The sequence below is a fragment of the Passer montanus genome, unplaced genomic scaffold (genome assembly GCF_014805655.1).
Source record: "Passer montanus isolate IOZ18808 unplaced genomic scaffold, ASM1480565v1 scaffold112, whole genome shotgun sequence".
In the NCBI taxonomy this organism is placed as follows: domain Eukaryota; kingdom Metazoa; phylum Chordata; class Aves; order Passeriformes; family Passeridae; genus Passer; species Passer montanus.
Genome location: NW_024357836.1, coordinates 29,111 through 50,247, shown reverse-complemented (window position 1 = coordinate 50,247; position 21,137 = coordinate 29,111). Strand labels below are relative to the sequence as shown.

The window sequence follows — 21,137 nt, the reverse complement described above, 5'->3', positions numbered from 1 at the left end:
CCCGCCCGGCCCGGCCCCTCCCGGCCCCGCCCGGCCCCGCAGGCCGCAGCTCCCCCTCACCGAGGCAGCGGGAGCCGTCGGGGCTGCTGACGAAGCCGCGGGGGCAGGAGCACACGTAGCTGCCCGCGGTGTTGGTGCAGTCGCCGCCGTCGCACACGCCGGGGATGGCCCCGCACTCATCCACGTCTGCAAGGAGGATGGAGAACCCATGGGAAGGATGGAGAACCCATGGGAAGGATGGAGATCCCACGGGGAGGATGGAGAACCCACGGGCAGGATGGAGAACACATGGGCAGGATGGAGAACCCATGGGCAGGATGGAAATCCCACGGGGAGGATGGAGAACCCACGGGCAGGATGGAGAACCCACGGGAAGGATGGAAATCCCATGGAAATGATAGAAATCCCACAGGCAGGATGGAGAACCCACAGGCAGGATGCAAATCCCATGCAAAGGATGGAAATCCCATGGAAAGTATGGAGATCCCAGGGGAAGGATGGAAAACGGCCCCTTCCCCACCCAAATCCAGGCAGTTGAGTTTGGGGGTCAGGGGATGTTGGGGGTCATTAAAACTCTCCCATTTGTGGAGTCTCTGCCTCTCTCCACAGGGGAAGTTTGGGATGGACAGCAGGAGGAAATTCCTCCCAGCAAGAGGGACTGGACATTGGAAAGGGCTGCCAGGGAGGGCTGGAGTCCTGCTCCCTCAGGTGACCTTGGTCATGGTCTGCAAGTCCAGCCCTTGGTGATGGGTTAAACCTGCAGACCCCTGTGGGCCCCTCCCGACCCAGGATATTCCACAATTCCATTCTCTGTTTCTATCCAGTCAAGAGGAGAAGACAAATTCCTGCTTGGCTCTTTAGGACTCTCAAATTCTGCCCCTGGCCACCACCTGAGGGGTGCCCTGAGCCCCCCCGGTGCTGCTCTGGTTCTTTGATGCTCAGAAAAGCCCTGGCAGCTCCCAGGGCAGCAGAGCAGAACACAGAAAACACCTCCCCCACCTGGGCCCCTGCAGCCAAAAAGAGATTTTATCAGCCAGCCTGCCCTGTCATTCATCCCAGCCCTGCCCTGGGCTCCAACCACGGAGCTCTGCAGGGAACAGAGCTTGGGGAACGCAGAGGTGACAAAACCCAGCCCAAACCTTGGTGTGGCACTGGGGAGGGTCCCAGATCTGTGCCTCTGACATCCCTCCCTCACCCCAAGGCAGCACCAGGGCCAGCAGTGGATCCCATTCCTATGGAAAACCAGGGAACCCAAGAGGTTCCACCAAACTCCAGCTCCTTTTTTTCCGAAACCCTTTAAAAATCCCAGTGCTGAGGAGCAGGAAAAGAGCCCATTCCTGCAGGACTCCACATCCTGTGCTTCAGGAACCTGATCCCTGGGCTTTGTTGTCCTTTCAGCCCTTCCCCACCACATTTTCCTGCTCGGTTTTCCCTCTGTGAGTGTCCCGTGGTGGTTTGGAGCCGTTCAGGCAGCGCTGACCCCGTGGGATGGGTTCATTCCCCTCTCATTAACACCCAGCACCAGGCAGGGAACCCTGCCAGCTCCAGCCTGGCTCCTTCCCGACTTTTCCAACCTTCTGTTCAAAATTAAAGCAGGATCCTGTGCTCTGCTGCTCAGACAATGGCAGGATTCAAGGCAAAGGTTGATTTTGGAGCCAGGCTGGGATTGGAATTGGCCTCATCCTTAAGGCTGAAAAAGCTGGAAAACCAAAGGCTGCAGAGCCTCTGGAAGAGCTGGAGCTGCAAAGCTCATCCCACCCAGCTGTGGGAACCCCAACCTTTCCATGTGCTAAAAACCCCAGGGTTTGATGGAGAAAACACCCCCAGGGCTCGTGCCTTGGGGTCACCAGGGACTCACTGCCCTCCCCTCCCAGAAAGGAACCACAGAGGGGAAAATGGAACCTCCAAACCACCCAAATCCAGGGAAACGAGCTCTGGATGGAGCCAGACAATGAGCTCTTCACAGGGGTTTTGTGAGGAAATGGAAAGGAACTGGTTATGGGGTTCCATCCGCCTGTGGAAAACTCTGGGGAGCCTCCTCTGCTGCAGGAACATCAGGAAATTCAGGATTTTGTGCCCTGGTGGCAAAAGCCTGGCCTGTGGGGGCATAAGGAGCCCCTCACATCTAAAGGGGTGAGGAACAGAGGTGAGATTTGGAATCCCAGCATTTGTTCCTTCTGGCAGAATATCCTGGAGAGGCCAAAAATGGGCAAATCCTGGCTGAGGTTGTTGCACACAGCTTGCCTGGAGCCTTCCACTCCCTTTCCTGGTGTCTCTCCATGGATTTTTTTTTTGGTCTCTTATCACCCTGGATGATTTTGGATGCAGGACACATTCCTTTGGGAAGCATCCTGGATGAGGCACTGGCATTACCTCACTGATAGCAGAGCACAGCCTTTGTCCTGCAGCACAGGAAGGGCTGTTAAAAAGTGAAATTCTTGGCAGAGAAAGCCTGGAATTATGGCAGGAAAAGCTTTGTCCAGCCAGTGATTCCCCCTCAACTCCACACCACGGAATTGTTCCCTTCGGTGTCATTTTTCCAGCTGCTTCCAGGATCATTTAAAAATGCCCCAGCCCCCCTTTCCCTGTGATTTATGGCCCCAGGTCTCTGGAGCAGCAGGATGTGTCCGAGTTCAGCTTTGATGTTCCCTCTCTCCACTCTGCACCAGGAATTTTCTTGTGTCCTCAACAATTTTCCTCCCACTGCGTTGAGAACTCAGCTGGATCCAAACCTCCTTTCTCCCCGGGCCCTCATTCCCTTAAAACCTCAACAGATCCCACTTTTTTCCCTTTTTCCACCATAATCCAGTGAGATTGGTGAATTCATCCCTGACCTGGCAATTCCTGCCCTCTTTGCTCCTCTTTTTGCACGACACAAACACAATTTTCGGTGCTTCCCAAGCCGACCTTGTCTCCAGCTCTTTTTAGGGAGCAGCCTGAGCCTTCCCCTCCCTAAATCCAGCATTTCCCTGTTTCCCAGGCTGCTCAGAGCCCCCAGAAAGGGAGCAGTGCCAGAAGCTCTCACCACCCCTGCAGCTCCTCGGAACACAATGGACAATGGGATACCCGAGCCCCATCCACCAGGGATGAGCCTGGGACGGACTTGGAGGAGCTGCAGCCCCAAATCCGGGCTGGATGTTCTTCCCTGAGAGGAAAAGGATTCGTTTTCCTGCTGGGGCTGAGAATCCATCCAGGGAATTTCCAGCTGGAGCCTCCGTTATCACTGTGGAACATCTGGGCTTGGAAAAGCGTCTTTATCCTCAGGGACCGAATTCCAGGTGTTGGTGGTGGGAGATAAGGTTTGTGGTGGGAGATAAGGAAGGCACCGCCGTTATCTCTGTTCCCAGCAGGACACAGCCGGGGGCGGGGCATGGATCGTTAATGAGGGAATATTGTTAATGAGGGGGCGTCGCCAATCAGCGGGCTGGGCTCGGACCTGCGGCTCCAGCACAATCCCGGCTGCTGACTTCCCACCAGGAATCCCCCAGCACCAAACTGGAGCTCTGGGAGAACCCCCCAGAGAGGTTTAATCGAGGTTTGATATTCCCTGGATGCCAGGCTTGGATGGGGAATGTGAAAATGAGAGGGAAGCAGAGAATTCCCTCCTTTCCCCACTGTGAAGTGGACCCAAAACTCAACAAGGGAACTCCTGCCCAGCTGGGATTGGGAGCCTGGAGCACACCTGGAGCACACCTGGAGCACAAATCCATGCTCTGGCTGTGCTTTGATCAAACCCTGGCTCAGTGAGGACCAAGGCAGAGATTTTGGCAGTTTCAGCAGGAATGTGCAGCTCAGGAATTTGATGCTCCATGTGCTGGACCAAATTCCTGATGGATCAAAGGGTGCAGGAAACTGTGAGATGTTCAGGGAATTTGGGGCCCAAATCTTCTTGTGCCCATGAAGCGGGAGAGGAACCCTCTCCAATCCCCTATCCACATCATTTTAGGGAATCCCAAAGGTGATTCCACTTTCCTGGGATCCTCCTCCCCTTCTGGTGGCCCTGTGGGGACATGGAGGTGACAGAGCTGGGAGAGGAGCCCTCAAACCCATCCCTTTGGAGCATCCCTCCTGTTCATGTCGTTCCCAGCAGCACTCCCAGATCCAGAGGGATCCCTGGTGGTGATGCCAGGGATGGAGCAGCTCCTGGCAATGCTGGAGTTGTCCCTTTGTGGGCAGGACAGGGAAGGGGAGCAGTTTGTGGCCACGTGGGGCTGCTCTTCCAGGCTCTGGGGGGAGTGGGAGGCCCCTCACATCTGGAGGGCAGATCCAGACAATGGATTTGGTTTCATCTGGGCATGGAGGAGATTCCAGCTCAACTGGTTTCAGATGTGCTCTGCTCCCCAGCTGGGGTGGGACAGGCAGGGAGGGCCAGGAGCAGCTTTCTGCTGCCCCTGCTCCCACCCTGGCCAGGCAAATTCCTGGAATATCATTGGATTCAGGTCCTTCACCTGACACAAGAAAAGGGCTGGTTTGGATCGTCCTGCTTTCAGTCCTTGGATGTGGAGCTGTGCAGGAATTCTGTCAGGATTTTAGAGAAAGTCTCCTGGCGTCCTGCCCGGGAAGATGCTCAGACCCAGATGTTTCCTGGGATGAAGGAATGTCCATCCCCCAGCAGGGACTGACCTCTGGAGCTCCTGGCTCTCTTTGGGAAACATTTCCTGAGGGGCTGAACCCAGGGCACAGAACCCTGGAATGGTCAGGAGAGATCATCTCATCCCACCACCCCAATTCCAGGGGCTTCCAGAGGCAGCCAGAGCTCTCCCTGAGCTCCCAGCACCAGCCTGATTTCCCATTTCACCGTGATTAAATCTTCACAGCCCTGATGAAGAGCCTCCAAAATAAAAGTTGTTGAGTTTTCAAGGCTTGATCTGAAGATCAAGACTCAGAACCTGGCAGAGCTTTGGAGGCAGCCCTGAGCTGAGCCTGGCTAAAGCCTTCCCGAGGTCCCTCCTGTGCCATCAGTCTGTGCTCCCACTAAAATATCCTTTAAAAAACCTCTCTGTGAACAAACCAAACCATTTCCTTCTGGTTTGAGGCCAGCTCAGGAGATCAGGCAAAGCCTACTCCTCATTTCCTGCCCTTGGCCTGTGGGAAGCAGATCAAAAACCCCTCTGGCAGGGCTGGCTGGGAAGTGGGATCCAGCCTGGAATGGGAGCTCTGTCCCACCTCCACCCTGGAAAAACCCAGGACTGAAATGCTCCTGGGACCTTGGGAAGTGCAGCATCCCTTACCTTCACACCTGTGGCTGGTCTCGCTCTGCTTGTGCCCTGCAGGGCACTTGCACTCGTAGGATCCCACGGTGTTGATGCAATTCCCACCTTGGCAGAGGCCAGGGATGGCCTGGCACTCATCCACATCTGCAGGAGGAGGAGGAGGAGGAGGAAGGGTGTGAGGGAACAGCAGCCATGGATCCCTGGATTTCCCTGTGCTCAAGGAGCTGGATCACATTCCAGAGGGAATTACCCTCCAGACTGCACCCGAGGATGGACAGGAATTAATTCCTGGCTCAAGCAACAGGGAGACAAAGGTATGGGAATGCTTCCCAAAGGATTTGTCCATCCCGTGGTTCTCTGGGAGAAACACCCCATGGGATGGGGGAGCTCACCCAAGAGCCACAGTGTGCCCAGGATCTCTGGGATCAAATGGTGCTGGAAGATCCCAGGGGACACTCCAGGACCGTGGAGATGCTCTGTGACACATGGGGGATTTGGAAAATTCCAGAGTTCTGTGCTTTGGGGCTGTTTTGGGGCTCTTTGTTGGGGCTCTGCTCTCAGTGTTCTCTGTTCTGGGGCTCTGCTCTCAGCATTCTCTGCCTTGGTGCTGTTTTGGGGCTGGTTTAGGCTCCTGTTCCAGGCTCTGCTCTCAGCATTTTAGGGCTGTTTTAGAGTCCCATTTTGGCCTCTGTTCTCAGCATTTTGGGGCTGTTTTAGTTGCCTGTTCAGCACTCTGCTCTCATAATTTTGGGACTCTTTTAGGCTCCCATTTTGGGCTCTGCTCTCAGCACTTTGGGGGTGTTTTAGGGCCCCATTTTGGGCTCTGCTCTCATCATTTTGGGGCTGTTTTAGGGCTTCATTTGGGGCTCTACTTTCAGCATTTTGGGGCTGTTTTAGGGCCCCATTTTGGACTCTGTTCTTAGCGCTGCTCTCAGCGCTTTGGGGCTGTTTCAGTCCCTTGTTCAGAACTCTCCCCATCCCCTATTTTCTCTGTTTCAGTCCCTTGCTCAGAACTCTCCTCTCCCCATCCCCTATTTTCTCCATTTCAGACCCTTGTTCAGGACTCTGCTCTCAGCGCTTTGGGGCTGTTTCAGTCCTCTATTCCAGACTCTGCAATCAGCACTTTGGGGCTGTTTTAGGGTCCCATTTTGGGCTCTGCTCTCAGCGCTTTGGGGCTGTTTTAGGGCCCCATTTTGGGCTCTGCTCTCAGTGCTTTGGGGCTGTTCCATTCCCCTGTCCCAGACCCCGCTCTCCCCACCCTCCAGCCCATCCCTGCCCTGCCCTGCCCTCCCGTGCCCCGCGCTGACCCTGGCAGGCTCCGGTGCGGATGTTGGGGATGAAGCCGCGGCGGCAGGGGTGCGGCTGGGCCGGGCACATCTCGCAGGGGTGGCCCCAGGCGCGGCCGATGGTGGCACAGCACATGGTCTTGGTGCACACGATGCCACTCAGCTGGCCCTGGCACATCTGGTTGTTCACCTGGCTGAAGCAGGGCCCTGTGCGGTAATCTGGGCACGAAAGGAGAGAATCCGCGGGTTAGAGCCACATTTCTCTTCACAGAGGAAAGCAAGGCACAGTTCTTCCGAAGAACCTCAGAGAATGATCAAAACAATTCTTATCTCATTTGCTGTGCCTGTGTTTGTGCCAAAGTAGAATGAAATTGGGATTGTTTACCCAAAGTGAGGGTGTTTTGGTTCCTTGGCCTGTCAGGGCCCCGTGTGGTAATCTGGGCACGAAAGGAGAGAATTCGTGGGTGAGATCCACATTTCTCTTCACAGAGAAAAGCAAGGCACAGTTCTTCCCAAGAATATTCTTATCTCACTTGCTGTGCCTGTGCTTGTGTCAAAGTAGAATGCAATTGGGATTGTTTACCCAAAGTGAGGGTGTTTTGGTTCCTTGGCCTGTCAGGCCCGGTGTGGAGCCCCACATTTCCCTTCACAGAGAAAAGCAAGGCACGATTCTTTCCAAGAATATTTCTGGGTTTCCCATTCTCTGAACTTCAGAGAAAGTGGCCTAGCAGGGCCCCGTGTGGTAATCTGGGCACGAAAGGAGAGAATTTGCGGGTTAGAGCCACATTTCTCTTCACAGAGAAAATAAAGGCACAGTTCTTCCCAAGAATATTCTTATCTCACTTGCTGTGCCTGTGTTTGTGTCAAAGTAGAATGCAATTGGGATTGTTTACCCACAGTGAGGGTGTTTTGGTTCCTTGGCCTAGCAGGGCCCCGTGTGGTAATCTGGGCACGAAAGGAGAGAATCCGCGGGTTAGAGCCACATTTCTCTTCACAGAGGAAAGCAAGGCACAGTTCTTCCGAAGAACCTCAGAGAATGATCAAAACAATTCTTATCTCATTTGCTGTGCCTGTGTTTGTGCCAAAGTAGAATGAAATTGGGATTGTTTACCCAAAGTGAGGGTGTTTTGGTTCCTTGGCCTGTCAGGGCCCCGTGTGGTAATCTGGGCACGAAAGGAGAGAATTCGTGGGTGAGATCCACATTTCTCTTCACAGAGAAAAGCAAGGCACAGTTCTTCCCAAGAATATTCTTATCTCACTTGCTGTGCCTGTGCTTGTGTCAAAGTAGAATGCAATTGGGATTGTTTACCCAAAGTGAGGGTGTTTTGGTTCCTTGGCCTGTCAGGGCCCTGTGCGGTAATCTGGGCACGAAAGGAGAGAATTCGCGGGTTAGAGCCACATTTCTCTTCACAGACAAAAGCAAGGCACAGTTCTTCCCAAGAACCTCAGAGAATGATCAAAACAATTCTTGTCTCATTTGCTGTGCCTGTGTTTGTGCCAAAGCAGAATGAAATTTGGATTGTTTATCCACAGTGAGGGTGGTTTGGTTCCTTGGCCTAGCAGGGCCAGGTGTGGAACCCCACATTTATCTCCACAGAGAAAAGCAAGGCACGATTCTTCCCAAGAATATTTCTGGGTTTCACATTCTCTGAACCTCAGAGAAAGGAAAAACACAACTCTTATCTCGTTTGCTGTGCCTGTGTTTGTGCCAAACAGAATGAAACTGGGATTGTTCACCCACAGTGAGGGTGTTTTGGTGTGTGTGTGTGTCAGGACTGTCACGAGATTCTGGGCAGTGTGTGCAGGGTTGGGAGCTTGGCAGATTCAGTTTGGATGCAATGCAATATAGTATAGAATAATACAGTATAATAAAGTAATTAATTAGCCTTCTGCTAAGATGTCAGATGAATCATTCTCTCCCCTCATCGGGGGTTCCCTGTGAATTCCAGAATCCAGTGTGTAAATCCCAGGATTTCTGCCTGGCTCCCTTGCCAGCACTGGGTGGGATTTGGGGGGAAACTGCGATGGTGGAAAATTGAAGCGCGGGGTTGGAGGTGGTGGTGGCCCTAAAAGGAGCTGAAAACCAAAAGTCAGGCAAAGAGGCAATTCCAGGGCTGCAATTCCACCTGCTCTGGGAATTTCAGGGATGAGAAAAGCAATCCAATTTCAGTTTAGTTACAAAGATCCTTCCCTGGAAGTGCCCAAGGCCAGGCTGAACAGAACTCAGAGCACCCTGGGATAGTGGGAGTAGCTGGCAGTGGAATTCCACGGTTTTGGTGTTCCCTTCCATCCCAAACCAGCCTGGGATTCTGGAATTCTCACACTCTGGGATTCTGTCTCATGATTAATTCCTTCACTTCAACTCCCAAACATCTCCTGGCAATTTCAGCTTTAAACCCCAGACACTGCAGGAACAACCAGCAGGTTTCCCATTCCCAATTAGGATCCTCCCATCCCTTAAACCCCAAGGATTTTAACCCAATTTTTGCAGGGTTTTGCCCTCAGGAATGTGGGTTTGCCACTGCCTGGGCTCCCGTGACCCTTGATGAGGGATATTGGCACAGCAGGAATCCAGCAGGAAGCAAAATCCTTCCGTGGGATTTTTCCTTCAGCTGGGCAGAGGTGGTGGCACAGAAGTGTTTGATCTGTGGCTGGGAAAAAAAATAAAACCTTGGAGCACGTCCTGGTCAGCCCAGAAAATTCCTCCTGAGGTGTCTGAGCAGTCAGGTGCTGGTCAGGCAGCCAGAGCCTGGCTGAGATGGGCTCAGGGAATTTCCAGGCTGGAATTAGGCAGTAATTAGGAACTGCCCTGACCCCAATTCCCTGCTCCTGGATTAACCCCCAGATGTCCCTGCAGGGAAAGGTTGGGGTTTGATGTGTTTGAAGCAATAAAAATCCTTTTGGAGGGGGGTGAGAGCACTGGGAGCTCCAGGTGACCACGTCCCAGAATCCATGGAAATGCTCCTGGCTGGGAAAGAGTCAATTAGCAAAGAATTCCTCATTTCCAGCCTAATGCTCCCCTGGTTTGTGTTCTGGAGCAGTTTGTACTGGGAAATTAAAGATGAGAAAATTGGGCTGTGGGTGCCACTGGGAGGTGAGAGGAGAAAGATTTGAGAGGGAAAAAAGGAATGGTTTGGAAGTTAAATCAGTGTGAAGGTGATGGCATCTCCCAGGAAAGCCTTTTTTTTTGGGAATCTGACCAAAAACATGAACCATGTAAGGATCCTTTTTTTTTTTTTTGACCCAAATGTTACAAGTTCCCAGACCAGTGGCCAATGTCGCTGTGGGGTGGGCCCCAAAAAACTCAGATTAATAAATGAAAAAACCCCAAATGATGCTCTGAACAGAGAGAAAAGTGGCCAAAACTGCACCTCCCACCTCATCTCCTACCTCATCTCCCCCAGGCACTGCAGGAATTCCTGGAGAGGGATAATGAATGAGGGATTGTGAGGAGAACACCCCCTTTTAAGCCCATAATTGCCCAAAATAACTTTTCCTATGCAGATGACTCCTCTGGAGGGAAGGAAGCCAAGGAAATCTCAGTCTGGAGAGCCCTGGCTGCCTCCCAGCCCCAGCTGGTGCTAATTTTAATGGGCAAATGATTAAATTTTTAATGAGGCACCAATGAAATTTTATGAAGGAAATAGGGACGCTTAGGAGATGTCTGAAGCCTTTCCCAGTCCCTGCATGGGATCTGTGTTCCAGGAATCCTGCTGCAGGTAGCTGTCCTTCAGGAGCTGGGTTTTTTTCCTTGGAAAAGCTGGGATTTATGCTCCAAATTCCCTCAGCCTCACAAAAGCAGAGCCCAGTGTGGGAGCAGCTCCACCTTCCCAGCTCCAGGTAAATCCCATTAAGAGATTGCAAGAAATCCTGAATATGGGGAGATTTAGGGAACCCCTGGAGCTCTGAATCCCTGGCAATTCCAATGGCAATTCCCACTGAAGGACTGCAAGAAATCCTGGATCTGGGGGGGGTTTGAGCAGGAACTTCTGAAAATATTCACAAGAAAAAAGAGTTTCCTCCACTCCTGCAACATCCATGGAGCCAGGAGGGTGTCCCTGAGTCAGTTCCAGTTGGAATTTGGATCCCTGGAGATGGAAAATTGGGATAATTCCAGGATTTTCTGTGTGTCTAAAGGACAATCCCAGCCACACAAATCCATCAAGGGAAGGGGAAGGGAATGAGGAGCTTTTCTCTTCTCCCACCCTCTGGAATTCCCTCCCGAGACAGGCCAGGGGCTGAATTCCTCCTCTCCAAAACAAACAAACAGAGCTGAGGAAGAGGAGCTTTTTCCTTTGCCAAAACTCCACTCCCCTCTCCCAGCAAACAATGGAGGCTTTGCCTTGGAACCTGCAGGACAAAAGTGGCCTGGGGAGCATCCCCAGGGAGCTACAGCTGGGATGGGGCCACAAATCCTGGGATGGGGCAGGAGGCCACACGGGGACTGAGCCAGAGCCACCAACAGGGGGGACAGGGACTGGGAGGGACTGGGATCAGGGAGAGACAGGGATTGGGATCAGGGAGAGATCAGGAATTGGGATCAGGGAGAGATCAGGAATTGGGATCAGGAGAGACAGGGATTGGGACCAGGGAGAGATCAGGGAGAGACAGGGATTGGGATCAGGGAGAGACAGGGATTGGGAGAGACAGGGACTGGGAGGAACATGAACTGGGATCAGAAAAAGACCACAGAGAGGCAGGGATTGGGATCAGGGAGAGACAGGGATCAGGAGTGTCAGGGATCAGGAGTGCCAGGGATCAGGAGTGCCAGGGATCACAGGGCAGAAAGGTTAGAATCAAATGCTCAGTGGAGCAATGGATGCTCTGCCCACAGAGACCTTGGAATGCTCGGGGTTGGAAGGGACCTCAAAGCTCATCTCATCCCTGTCCCACAGGCAGGGACATCTCCCACTGTCCCGGGCTGGCCTTGGGCACTTCCAGGGATTCCCTCTGGGAATTCCATCCCAGCCCCACAGGGAACAATTCCTCTCCAATATTCCACCTAACCCTGCCCTCTGTCCCTGGGAAGCCATTCCGTGTGTCCTGTCCCTCCATGGACATGAGGGACCAACGTCCCAGAGCCACCAGCCCAATCCCAGGGGAAGGAGCCAACCCCAGAGGATGGTCCCTGCTCTTCTCCAGGTGTTTTCCAGCCTGGATCAATTGTTCTCGTTCTTCTCCAGGTGTTTTCCAGTTGTCCCTGTTGTTTTCCAGCCTGGATCAGTTGTCCCTGTTGTTCCCCAGGTGTTTTCCAGCCTGGATCAGTTGTCCCTGTTGTTCTCCAGCTGTTTTCCAGCCTGGATCCGTTGTCCCTGTTCTTCTCCAGGTGTTTTCCAGCCTGGATCAATTGTTCTCGTTCTTCTCCAGGTGTTTTCCAGTTGTCCCTGTTGTTTTCCAGCCTGGATCAGTTGTCCCTGTTGTTCTCCAGCTGTTTTCCAGTTGTTCCTGTTGTTCTCCAGGTGTTCTCCAGCCCCAGAGCTGTCTCAGCCCCTCGGGCTCCAGGGCAGGGAGGGGAGCAGCCCGAGGGTCTCCCTGAGGGGCTCCTTTCTCATGGAATACTTTCTCCAGCTCGTCATTTCCTTACTTCACCCAAACACAGCCACATTCCTCAAGTTTAACTGTTTGGACTTCTGCAGAAAAGAAAAAGCTGGCGGGGGCACTCTCTAAGGCCAGACATTCCAAGTGCTGGAAAAACACATCCAAAGGAAATTGTAAAGGGGGAACTTTTTCTGAGCTTTCCTGTCCTATTTTTACTGTTTCCTGATGAAGTCTCGGCCTGCTGAAACCCGAGAGAGTTTCAAGGAGGCACAAAAAGCACAGGGGAACAAGGAGCTGGTGGCTCCAGAGCAGGAGGAATGGCTGGAAAAGTCAGGGCAGGGCTTGGAAACTCCTGGAAGAGCCCTTGGGGTCAGGACCTGTCCTGGTTGGTCAGGGGAGGGGCTGGGGGGGCACTTCCAGAGCTCCAGACTCTCCCCAAGCACTCAGGTGGAAACCTGGCACTGCCCAGAGTGCCCTGGGAGGAGAGACCACAGCTCCTGGAGCCCAGGGAAAGGTCCTGGGAAAAGCTCCTGGAGCCCAGGGAAAGCTCCTGCAGCCCAGGGAAAGCTCCAGGGAAAAGCTCCTGGAGCCCTGGAAAAAGCTCCTAGATCCCAAGGAAAAGCTCCTGGAGCCCAGGGAAAGCTCCTGGGAAAAGCTCCTGGGTCAGAGGGAAAAGCCCCTGGGAAAAGCTCCCAGATCCCAGGGAAAAAGCTCCTGGGAAAAGCTCCTGGAACCCAGGGAAAAGCTCCCAGATCTCAGGGAAAAGTTCCTAGGAAAAGCTCCTGGAGCCCAGGGAAAAGCTCCCAGATCCCAGGGAAAAGTTCCTGGGAAAAGCTCCCAGATCCCAGGGACAGGCTCCACAGGGAAGGTTTCATTTGGCTGGAAAAACAACCCCAAATGAAAAACCTCATCCCTGGAGCACAGGAGGAGCTCCAAACATCACCTGATGAGTCAAACTCAGTCATTTTTTCCTACTGGAGGGAGGGTGGAATCAGAGCCATGACATCAAAATCCAAATCCTTCATTTTGCTGTAAATCCATGAGCAGCCCCTGGCCCCACAGCCTCAGCTTTTGTGGGCTGCAGCTTTTCCTCCCACACTGATGTAATGGGAGCTCAGGTTCCACAAAATATCCCCCAGCCACTCGTCCCCGAAGATGTCAGGGAGAGGGAGGAAATGATGCTGGGATTCTGTGAGTGCCTGCTCCAAGGGTATTTCCCTCTGGAGGGGGGAATTTCCTGGATGAGGTGTGAGGGGGGTTGTTCTGCTCCCAGTACAAAGCAGCCTCTTACTGGAGCTGCTCTCAGCACTCAGAAATTCACTTGATCCCAATTTAAAATTCAAATTATTTCTTGTTACGGCGGCGGCAAAGTAAATTCAAGTGAAGGCCTGAAGTAAATCTGGAATTGGATGGATTTGGGGTGGGTGGGCTCTTTCTGTCAGGGATGGGGCTCACAGAATCCCAGGATTCTGGGCTTGGACATCACCCAGTCCAGCCCAGGGTCACCTGGAGCAGGTGGGTTTGGAATCTCCAGACAGGGAGAATCCCCAGCTCCCTGGGTAGCTGCTCCAGGGCTCTGCCACCTCCAGGGAAAGAAGTTTTCTCTCCTGCTGAGGTGGAATTTCTTGTGTTCTGGTGGTGTTTATGCTCCTCCCTCATGACTCCAGTGATTAACGCAGAGAATTCCACCTCTGGCAGAACCCAGGACTGGAATCCCTGGCTCTGTGAGGAGATTTATCCTTTCTCCCATCAGGAAAGGGCTTCAGGCTTTGAGTTCATCCTGCTCCAGGAAAACCCTTGGGAATGAGGACTGGAGCTGAAGTGGGAGCTACAGGAGGTGCTGGAATCTCCTCCTGGAGACCCCCAAGGGTCCCTGCAGACCCACCAACACCCCCTGGAGCAACAGCACACAAACCCTGCTGCTCAGAGACTCCTCTCAGCAGCCCCGGGGAGGGTGAAGCTGTTCCCTGGCTCCCAGATTTTCCCTGGAAGGTCAATCCCAGGCACTCACCTGGCTGCAAACCCCCCAGGACCCCGTTCCCAGCCCAGCAGAGCAGGCTCTGTTTGTCTTGGCAGGGAGGAGCAGTGTGGACACAGCTGCACGATTTGTTTTGTCTCTCACACAAGTCTGGCTCAGCCAAATCTCTGCAGGCTTTGTGAAAATGCTCCTTTATGTAAAGAATTTTATACAAACGGCCCCAAAGCCTGCCCCTGCTCAGCCCCTGCCTCTTCCCCTCTCTCCAAGCACGGGACACTTGGATTTTCCAGCCTTCTCCAGAAGTTTCCTTCAGGAATTTCCAGCTCTCTGCTCACACACAGCCAATGTCTGGGTGGATTTGGGAATCTCAGTGCTTCAGGAGGAAAAATGAGGAGGAGCTCACCAGGAGCCCTGGTGCTCGGGTTTAGGGGTTTGGGGGGAAATCTCCTGGGCTGAGCCCTCCAGACAGAAATCCTCCTAATTTTCCATAACTAAAGCAATTCCTGTGTGTTGGGAAAAGGCAAGGAGAGGGTTTGAAGAATCTGTAACTGCTGCAGAACAGCAGAATTGTCCAGAAAATTGGGGATGTCCCATCTCTGGAAGCATCCAAGGCCAGGCTGGAGCAGCCTGGGATAGTGGAAAGTGCTCCTGGATGGTTTTAAGCTCCCTTCCAACCCAAACCACTCCACAATTCCCTGGTTCTACAAAGAAGGAGACCAGAACAAGGCAAGATGACTCCAGGGAATGTGTGGAGGCTTTCACAGAGCTTTCCCTTCTCTGCAGCCAACAAATGAAGCTCAGACTTCAGCAGAGGCCTTGAATGGGGCTCAGCTGCACCCTGAGCTCCAGGAGATGCTTTTGGAGCCCCGGGATTTTGCACAGCCCTGTGGAACTGGGTGGATTCCTGCTGGCTGGAACCCAGCTGCTGCTCCTGCCCAACCCTCTAAACCAGGGGGAAAATCCCAGGAAAGGCAAGAGCAGCCCAGTCCTTGGGAATGGAGTTGCACAGAACGAGCCCAGTCCTGGGAGAGGCTGGAAAATCAGGGCATTTCCAGGTGCTTTGGACTCAGATCTGGGAGTTCAAGCCCTGGCTCCGTGTTTCGGTTTCATTTCAGATCTGGGCCACTCCAAACCTTGCCAAAAACCCTATCAGAGCTGGGAGTGTCCATCTGAGCCAGCAGGAAAGGGAGGAATTCTCTGGCTCAGCCCAACCTCAGCCGTGCCCAGAGCCCAACACCCAGCAAAGCCACCCCGAGCCACATCCCGGGGAATAATCCACCAGCACAAATGCAACAAAATCCAGAATTAAACCAAACCCGGGCTCCCTCAGGCCCAGAGCTGTGCCCTGGCAGGCTGTGGGGTCTCACCTCTCTCACACTGGGGCCCGGTGAAGCCGTAGACGCAGGCGCAGCGGTTGGGGCCGATGCACCTGCCCCCATTCTGGCAGCCGTTCTCACACACAGCTGCAGGAAAAAGAGAGAATCCCATCACTCCCGCCCCTGGAGAGCCCCCCCGTGCTGCTGGCACAGCTCGGGATGTCACCTCCACCCTGGGTGGAGTGTCAGGGTTTGGGATGTCAGCTCCGTGTTCTCCCTCCCGGAGAGAACGCGGAGAAATTTGGGATTTTTGTTCTTTTTCCTCGGGGAAATTGTTCCCTGTTGCTGCCTGAGCTCCCTTCTGCAGAGGCCATAAGCTCCTCTTGCACTGGAGGATTTCCTGCCCTCTGGAATCTCGGTTCCCTCAGCTCACATTGGGATTTCAGTGGGGTGAGGAAAACCAGGAAAATGCACACAAGGAATGGCAGCAGCTGGGATGGGAGAAGGGGAGGGTGGATGGGCAGGGATTTAATCCCAGTGAGGTCTGAGCAGCACTTGGGTGTTCCCTGACCTAAAACAGTCCTGACTTAAGGCATTCCAGACTTAAAATATTCCAGACTTAAGATATTCCAGACTTAAATATTCCAGACTTAAAATATTCCTGACTTAAAATATTCCTGACTTAAAGTATTCCTGATTTAAGATATTCCAGACATAAAATATTCCTGACTTAAAATATTCCTGACTTAAGACATTCCTGACTTAAAATATTCCAGACTTAAGATATTGCAGACTTAAAATATTCCTGACTTAAAGTATTCCTGATTTAAGATATTCCTGACTTAAGATATTACAGACTTAAATATTCCTGACTTAAAGTACTCCTGACTTAAAGTAATCCTGACTTAAACTGAGTCCTGCCACCACGAGCTGAAGATATTGCAGACTTAAAGTACTCCTGACTTAAAATATTCCTGACTTGAAGCGAGTCCTGGCACCCCGAGCTGCAGCCCTGCACGTAGCGAGGGCTGCACGTCCAGCCCGGGCTGCTGCTGCTGCTGCCGAGAATTTTCCCAAGCTTTTGCTGCTCAGGATGAAATTTTCCATCTGGAGCCTCTGCCTCCAGCTGAACTTTGGGGGGAGTTTCAGCACCGAGGGATCAGGGCGGAGCTGAGGGGGAGTTTGGGGAGAATTGGGGGATTTTGTCTTTAAAAATCCTCAGTGGGAGTGATTCCCACGTGGATCCAGGGATTTGGGATTTGGGAAGTTCTGATTGATCTAATTGATGAGAGATTATTTCAAAGATATTGTGCTTATTCGCCAAATAAAGGCTTCTTAAAATGTGTTACATGCTAGAATATGTATATTATATATAAATATATATAATCTATAATTTATATAATTATATAATAATAATTGTAACATACTACATATAATTATATCATTATTATTTAGTAAGAGAATATATAATTATAGAGATGTATAACTGTATATATAATATAGGTGTATACTATATATAATATATTGTGCATATATTATCTCATATATAATAATATCCTCCCATTATAATATAATAATATATGAGATATAATATTAATATACTATAAATTACATCCTATATTATAAATATACTATATATTAGAAGATATAACATATCTATATATTCTATATTATCTATATATTACATACAGATAATATATTATAGTATAATATAGATAATATAGACAATACTATCCATATCTATTATCTATATATTGTAATAGATTGAAAAAATCTATATTATTCTAATATATTACACATTCTATTGGGAAATCAATTAACCCATTAATTATGTCCAATGTCTGTATTTGGATACAGAGCTCTGTTGGTCATGAGAGAGGGCTGAGCTTCCAAGGGAGGGAGAACACTGCTGATGTTGGGAGCGTCCTGGCTGCCCTTCCCTATTCCCATCCCTATTCCCATCCCCATTCCTGTTTCTATTCCCATTCCTGTTCCTATTCCCTTCCCCGTTCCCACTCCCAACCCTGTTCCCATTCCCATTCTGGTCCCTGTTCCCATTCCCGTCCCTGTTCCTGTCCCCGTTCTCATCCCCATTCCCATTCCCATCCCTGATCCCATTCCCGGTCCTGTTCCCGGTCCCACACTCACGCTGCCCGCAGTAGGTGCCGGTGAATCCCTTCTGGCACAGGCAGGACTCCTCAGAGCAGCTGCCCCCGTTCATGCAGCGCACGCTGCAGCTCTGCACTGGGGACAGGGACAGGCACAGGGTCACCCCCGGGAATTCCATCCATCCATCCATCATCCATCCATCCATCATCCATCCATCCATCCATCCATCCATCCATCCATCCATCCATCCATCATCCATCCTCCATCCTTTTACTTCCTTAAGGAATCCACCCCAACCAAATCTTTCCAGCTTTGTCCTTCCTTCAGGATTTCCTGCAGACCAGGGCATGGACAATTCCTGATGTCTCCCTGTCTTTGACACAACCCTGTCACAATCTTTTCTTTCAGCATTTTGTACTTGGCCAATGTTTTCCCACCCTTTTTTATCATTGTTTTCCATTATTGCTCCATTTTCAACCCTTTTCACACTCGGGGCTGTCTAATCTTCCAAATTCCTCCCTGTCAAAGCCTTCTGAGGAGTTTGGGGGGATGGAATTTCCTTGGTGGAGGAAAATCATCAACTTCAAGATATTTCTCCTCCTTTTGCAAACAGAACGTGGCCTCCTTGACAAGATCCAGTTACTGGGAGAGGGTTTTTTTTAAGGAATTTGGAAAGAAAAGCACGAATGCTCCATTCTTCCATGTGAGAGCTCAGCTTTCCCACGGGATTGTGACCCACTGGATGTGACTGAGGCATTGCAGGAAAACAATAGCAATAAATAAATTGGGAAGATTTCCCCTGCTCTGGACACCAAGTGTTGGCTTTAACTGTTTCCTCACTCCATGCTGAAGGAATTTGGGATTAAAGCAGCCCAAAGAGGGATTTTTAGGGCTCAACAGTGAGTTACAAACACAGCTTTCCCTCTGGAATCCCTGGAACAACAATTCCTCCTCTGGAAGGTGTGACCACTCCAACTGCAAGGCCTGAGGTTGGAGCAAATCATGAGAAAAGTGGATTTCACACAAAAACCCCACGGAGAGCCCAGCTCTGGCTGCCAGGGGAGGAGGGGCTGGGACCTGGCAGCTCCAGGGGTGGATTTATGGGATGGAGGCTCAGCTGTGGCTCCTCCAACACCAATTCCAGGCTGGGAAGAGCTGGGGCCAAGCGTCCAAGTGGGAGAATTCAGATTTTTGGGAATGCTGGGAGCAGGGAGGGCTGGGCTGGGAAGTCTCAGTGCTCCAAGTGCTCGGCACAAGGGCTGGACATGGGATCTGGGGCTGGGCTGGATCCATCCCCACGTCTGCTCATCTTCCTCCCTCTCCACAGCCAGGGATCAGCCCACATTGAGATGGGACTTTAATCCTCCAGGAAACAGAGCTCCAGGCTTTAAAGCCCTGCCTGGATCATCAGACACGAGGCTGCTCCGACTGGGAAAAGGCTCCAATGTGGAAAACACTTCCCTACAGCCCTCAGCTGGCCCAGGCAGCCCTGGGGAGGCAGAGGAGGCTGGGGAGGGTCTGGGTGTCACAGCTGTCCCCACGGCAGGGCTGCTCCCAGCTCATCCCCAGCCCCACCCCGCAGGGAGCTCGGGATCAGGTCCAGTGGAGCTCAGGAATTTGGGGGATTCAGGGTTTGGGCACAGAAAGAACCCTGATCCTCATCCAGAAATTTCCAACCAACTGGCAAACACCTTTCGAGGTCCCATTTCTGACTCCTGCCATGATCCCAAAATCCCTGAGGTCCCATTTCTGACTCCTGCCAGGATCCCAAAATCCCTGAGGTCCCATCAGCTTCTGGTTTCTCAGAGAATCCCAGACAGGTTTGGGCTGGAGGGGCCCTTAAAGCCCATCCCATTCCAGCCCTTCCATGGGCAGGGCCCTCCCACTGCCCCGGGCTGCTCCCAGCCCTGTCCAACCTCAGATTGTCCAAGCCTGGCTCTGCTGGAACCCCCTGGGCATCTGGAATGCAGGAGAACATCTTCCAACCAGGAATTCCAAGGCTTTGCCAGGGTAGCAGAGGCCAAAGTTGTAGGAAAAGGAGGAACGACAGGAAAAGGAGGAACGACAGGAAAAGGAGGAATGAGAGGGAAAGGAGGAATGAGAGGGAAAGGAGGAATGACAGAAGAAGGAGGAATGACAGAAAAAGGAGGAATGACAGAAGAAGGAGGAACGACAGGAAAAGGAGGAATGACAGAAAAAGGAGGATAACAGCTCGTCCTCGTTAATTTTTCCCAGGATTGGATTGGACTGGATTTGTCCTACAAATTATTGGAAGGGATCAGTGGCTCTGCCAGGGATCAGCTGTGGGGTTTTTGTCTCTACTCACTCACTACTCCACCTAAACAGCCCCTCCAGAGCCCTCCTAAAACATCTTTACTCCCTGGAGTAGGAACCCAAGCAGGAAACGCCACTCTTTGTTATTCCAGAGGAGGCACAGTGGCTTTTCTTGCCTCTGGAATGCACAATTTGTCTGCTTTTCCACAGAAATCCAGCCCCCAACAGCGGATTCCAGATCGGAGGAGCCCCTGCCGAGGAGCCCCCCTGTCCCAGGCAGCCCAGCTCGGGAATGCCAGGGCCGTGCCCAGAGGGATGCGGGGCTCTCGGCATTCCTGGAATTCCTCCCTGATTGCTCCCACATGGACCCTGCCTCCCGGACTTCGGTGGCTCCAGCACCTTCCCCTCCCCAGGGCTGCAGGCTCTGCTGCTCCCCGGGGATCTGCTGGGAGATCTGGGGCACAACGGTGCAGATCCCAGGGATTTCCTTCCCCCAAAACCCCCCGACTGGGGCTTTGAGGGGTCACTTTACCACAAAGGCTCCTCTGCAGGAGGAAAAATTTAGTTAAAAATTTAAAATAAATTAAACTGATGGAAAATTTATCCTTGGGATATCTCTCTCCATCCATAAAGACTCCAAAATCTCATTTATTTCTGCAGGAAAAACCCCCCCAAACCACAGAATATACTCTGAACCGTGGAATATTTGGTGAGTTCTGCCCAGCTCAGGGTGGAGCTGCAGGGGTTGGGTTCCTGTCCCTTTTGGGAGAGCACAGAAGCCCCAGGAGCAGCAGGAGAATTCCCTCACCTCCAGCAGAGCCGCAGTTGGGGGAGAGCTGTCCATTGGAGCAGGTGCACATGTTGGGCCGGGAGCAGAATCCATCCCCGCAGGAATTCCTGCAGATTGCTGCAGCACACAAGGACTGGTTACACTGGGGCCACACCTCGGGAATTCCCGGAGCTGCTTCTGCCCCTGGGATCATCCCTGGGAATTCCCAGAGCTGCTTCTGCCCCTGGGATCATCCCTTGGGAATTCCCAGAGTTGGTTCTGCCTCTGGATTCATCCCTTGGAATTCCCAGAGCTGCCCCTGGGATCATCCCTTGGGAATTCCCAGAGCTGCCCCTGGGATCATCCCTTGGGAATTCCCAGAGCTGGCTCTGCCTCTGGATTCATCCCTTGGGAATTCCCAGAGCTGCCCCTGGGATCATCCCTCGGGAATTCCCAGAGCTTCTTCTGCCCTGGATTCATCCCTCGGGAATTCCCAGAGCTGGTTCTGCCCTTGGGATCATCCTTGGGAGAGGAATCACCCAGGGAGGGGGTGGGGCTCCTCTATGGGCACAGCAGGAGTGGGAAGGACTAGAAATCCCATCCCATCCCCTCCCATCCCATCCCATCCCATCCCATCCCATCCCATCCCATCCC

General features: G+C 52.2%; 1 protein-coding gene across 1 annotated transcript in view; it reads right to left on the bottom strand.

Annotated features, from left to right (window-relative positions):
• Nucleotides 1-21,137, bottom strand: part of FBN3 (fibrillin 3) — a 76,670-nt gene that overhangs the window by 43,802 nt on the left and 11,731 nt on the right. Inside the window, exons 4-9 of the mRNA XM_039733381.1 lie at nucleotides 20,523-20,621; nucleotides 17,480-17,575; nucleotides 15,383-15,478; nucleotides 6,521-6,718; nucleotides 5,232-5,357; nucleotides 61-186 (exon numbers count right to left, since the gene is read on the bottom strand). Of these exons, the coding sequence (XP_039589315.1) occupies nucleotides 61-186; nucleotides 5,232-5,357; nucleotides 6,521-6,718; nucleotides 15,383-15,478; nucleotides 17,480-17,575; nucleotides 20,523-20,621 (741 nt within the window). The remainder of the gene's footprint in view (nucleotides 1-60; nucleotides 187-5,231; nucleotides 5,358-6,520; nucleotides 6,719-15,382; nucleotides 15,479-17,479; nucleotides 17,576-20,522; nucleotides 20,622-21,137) is intronic.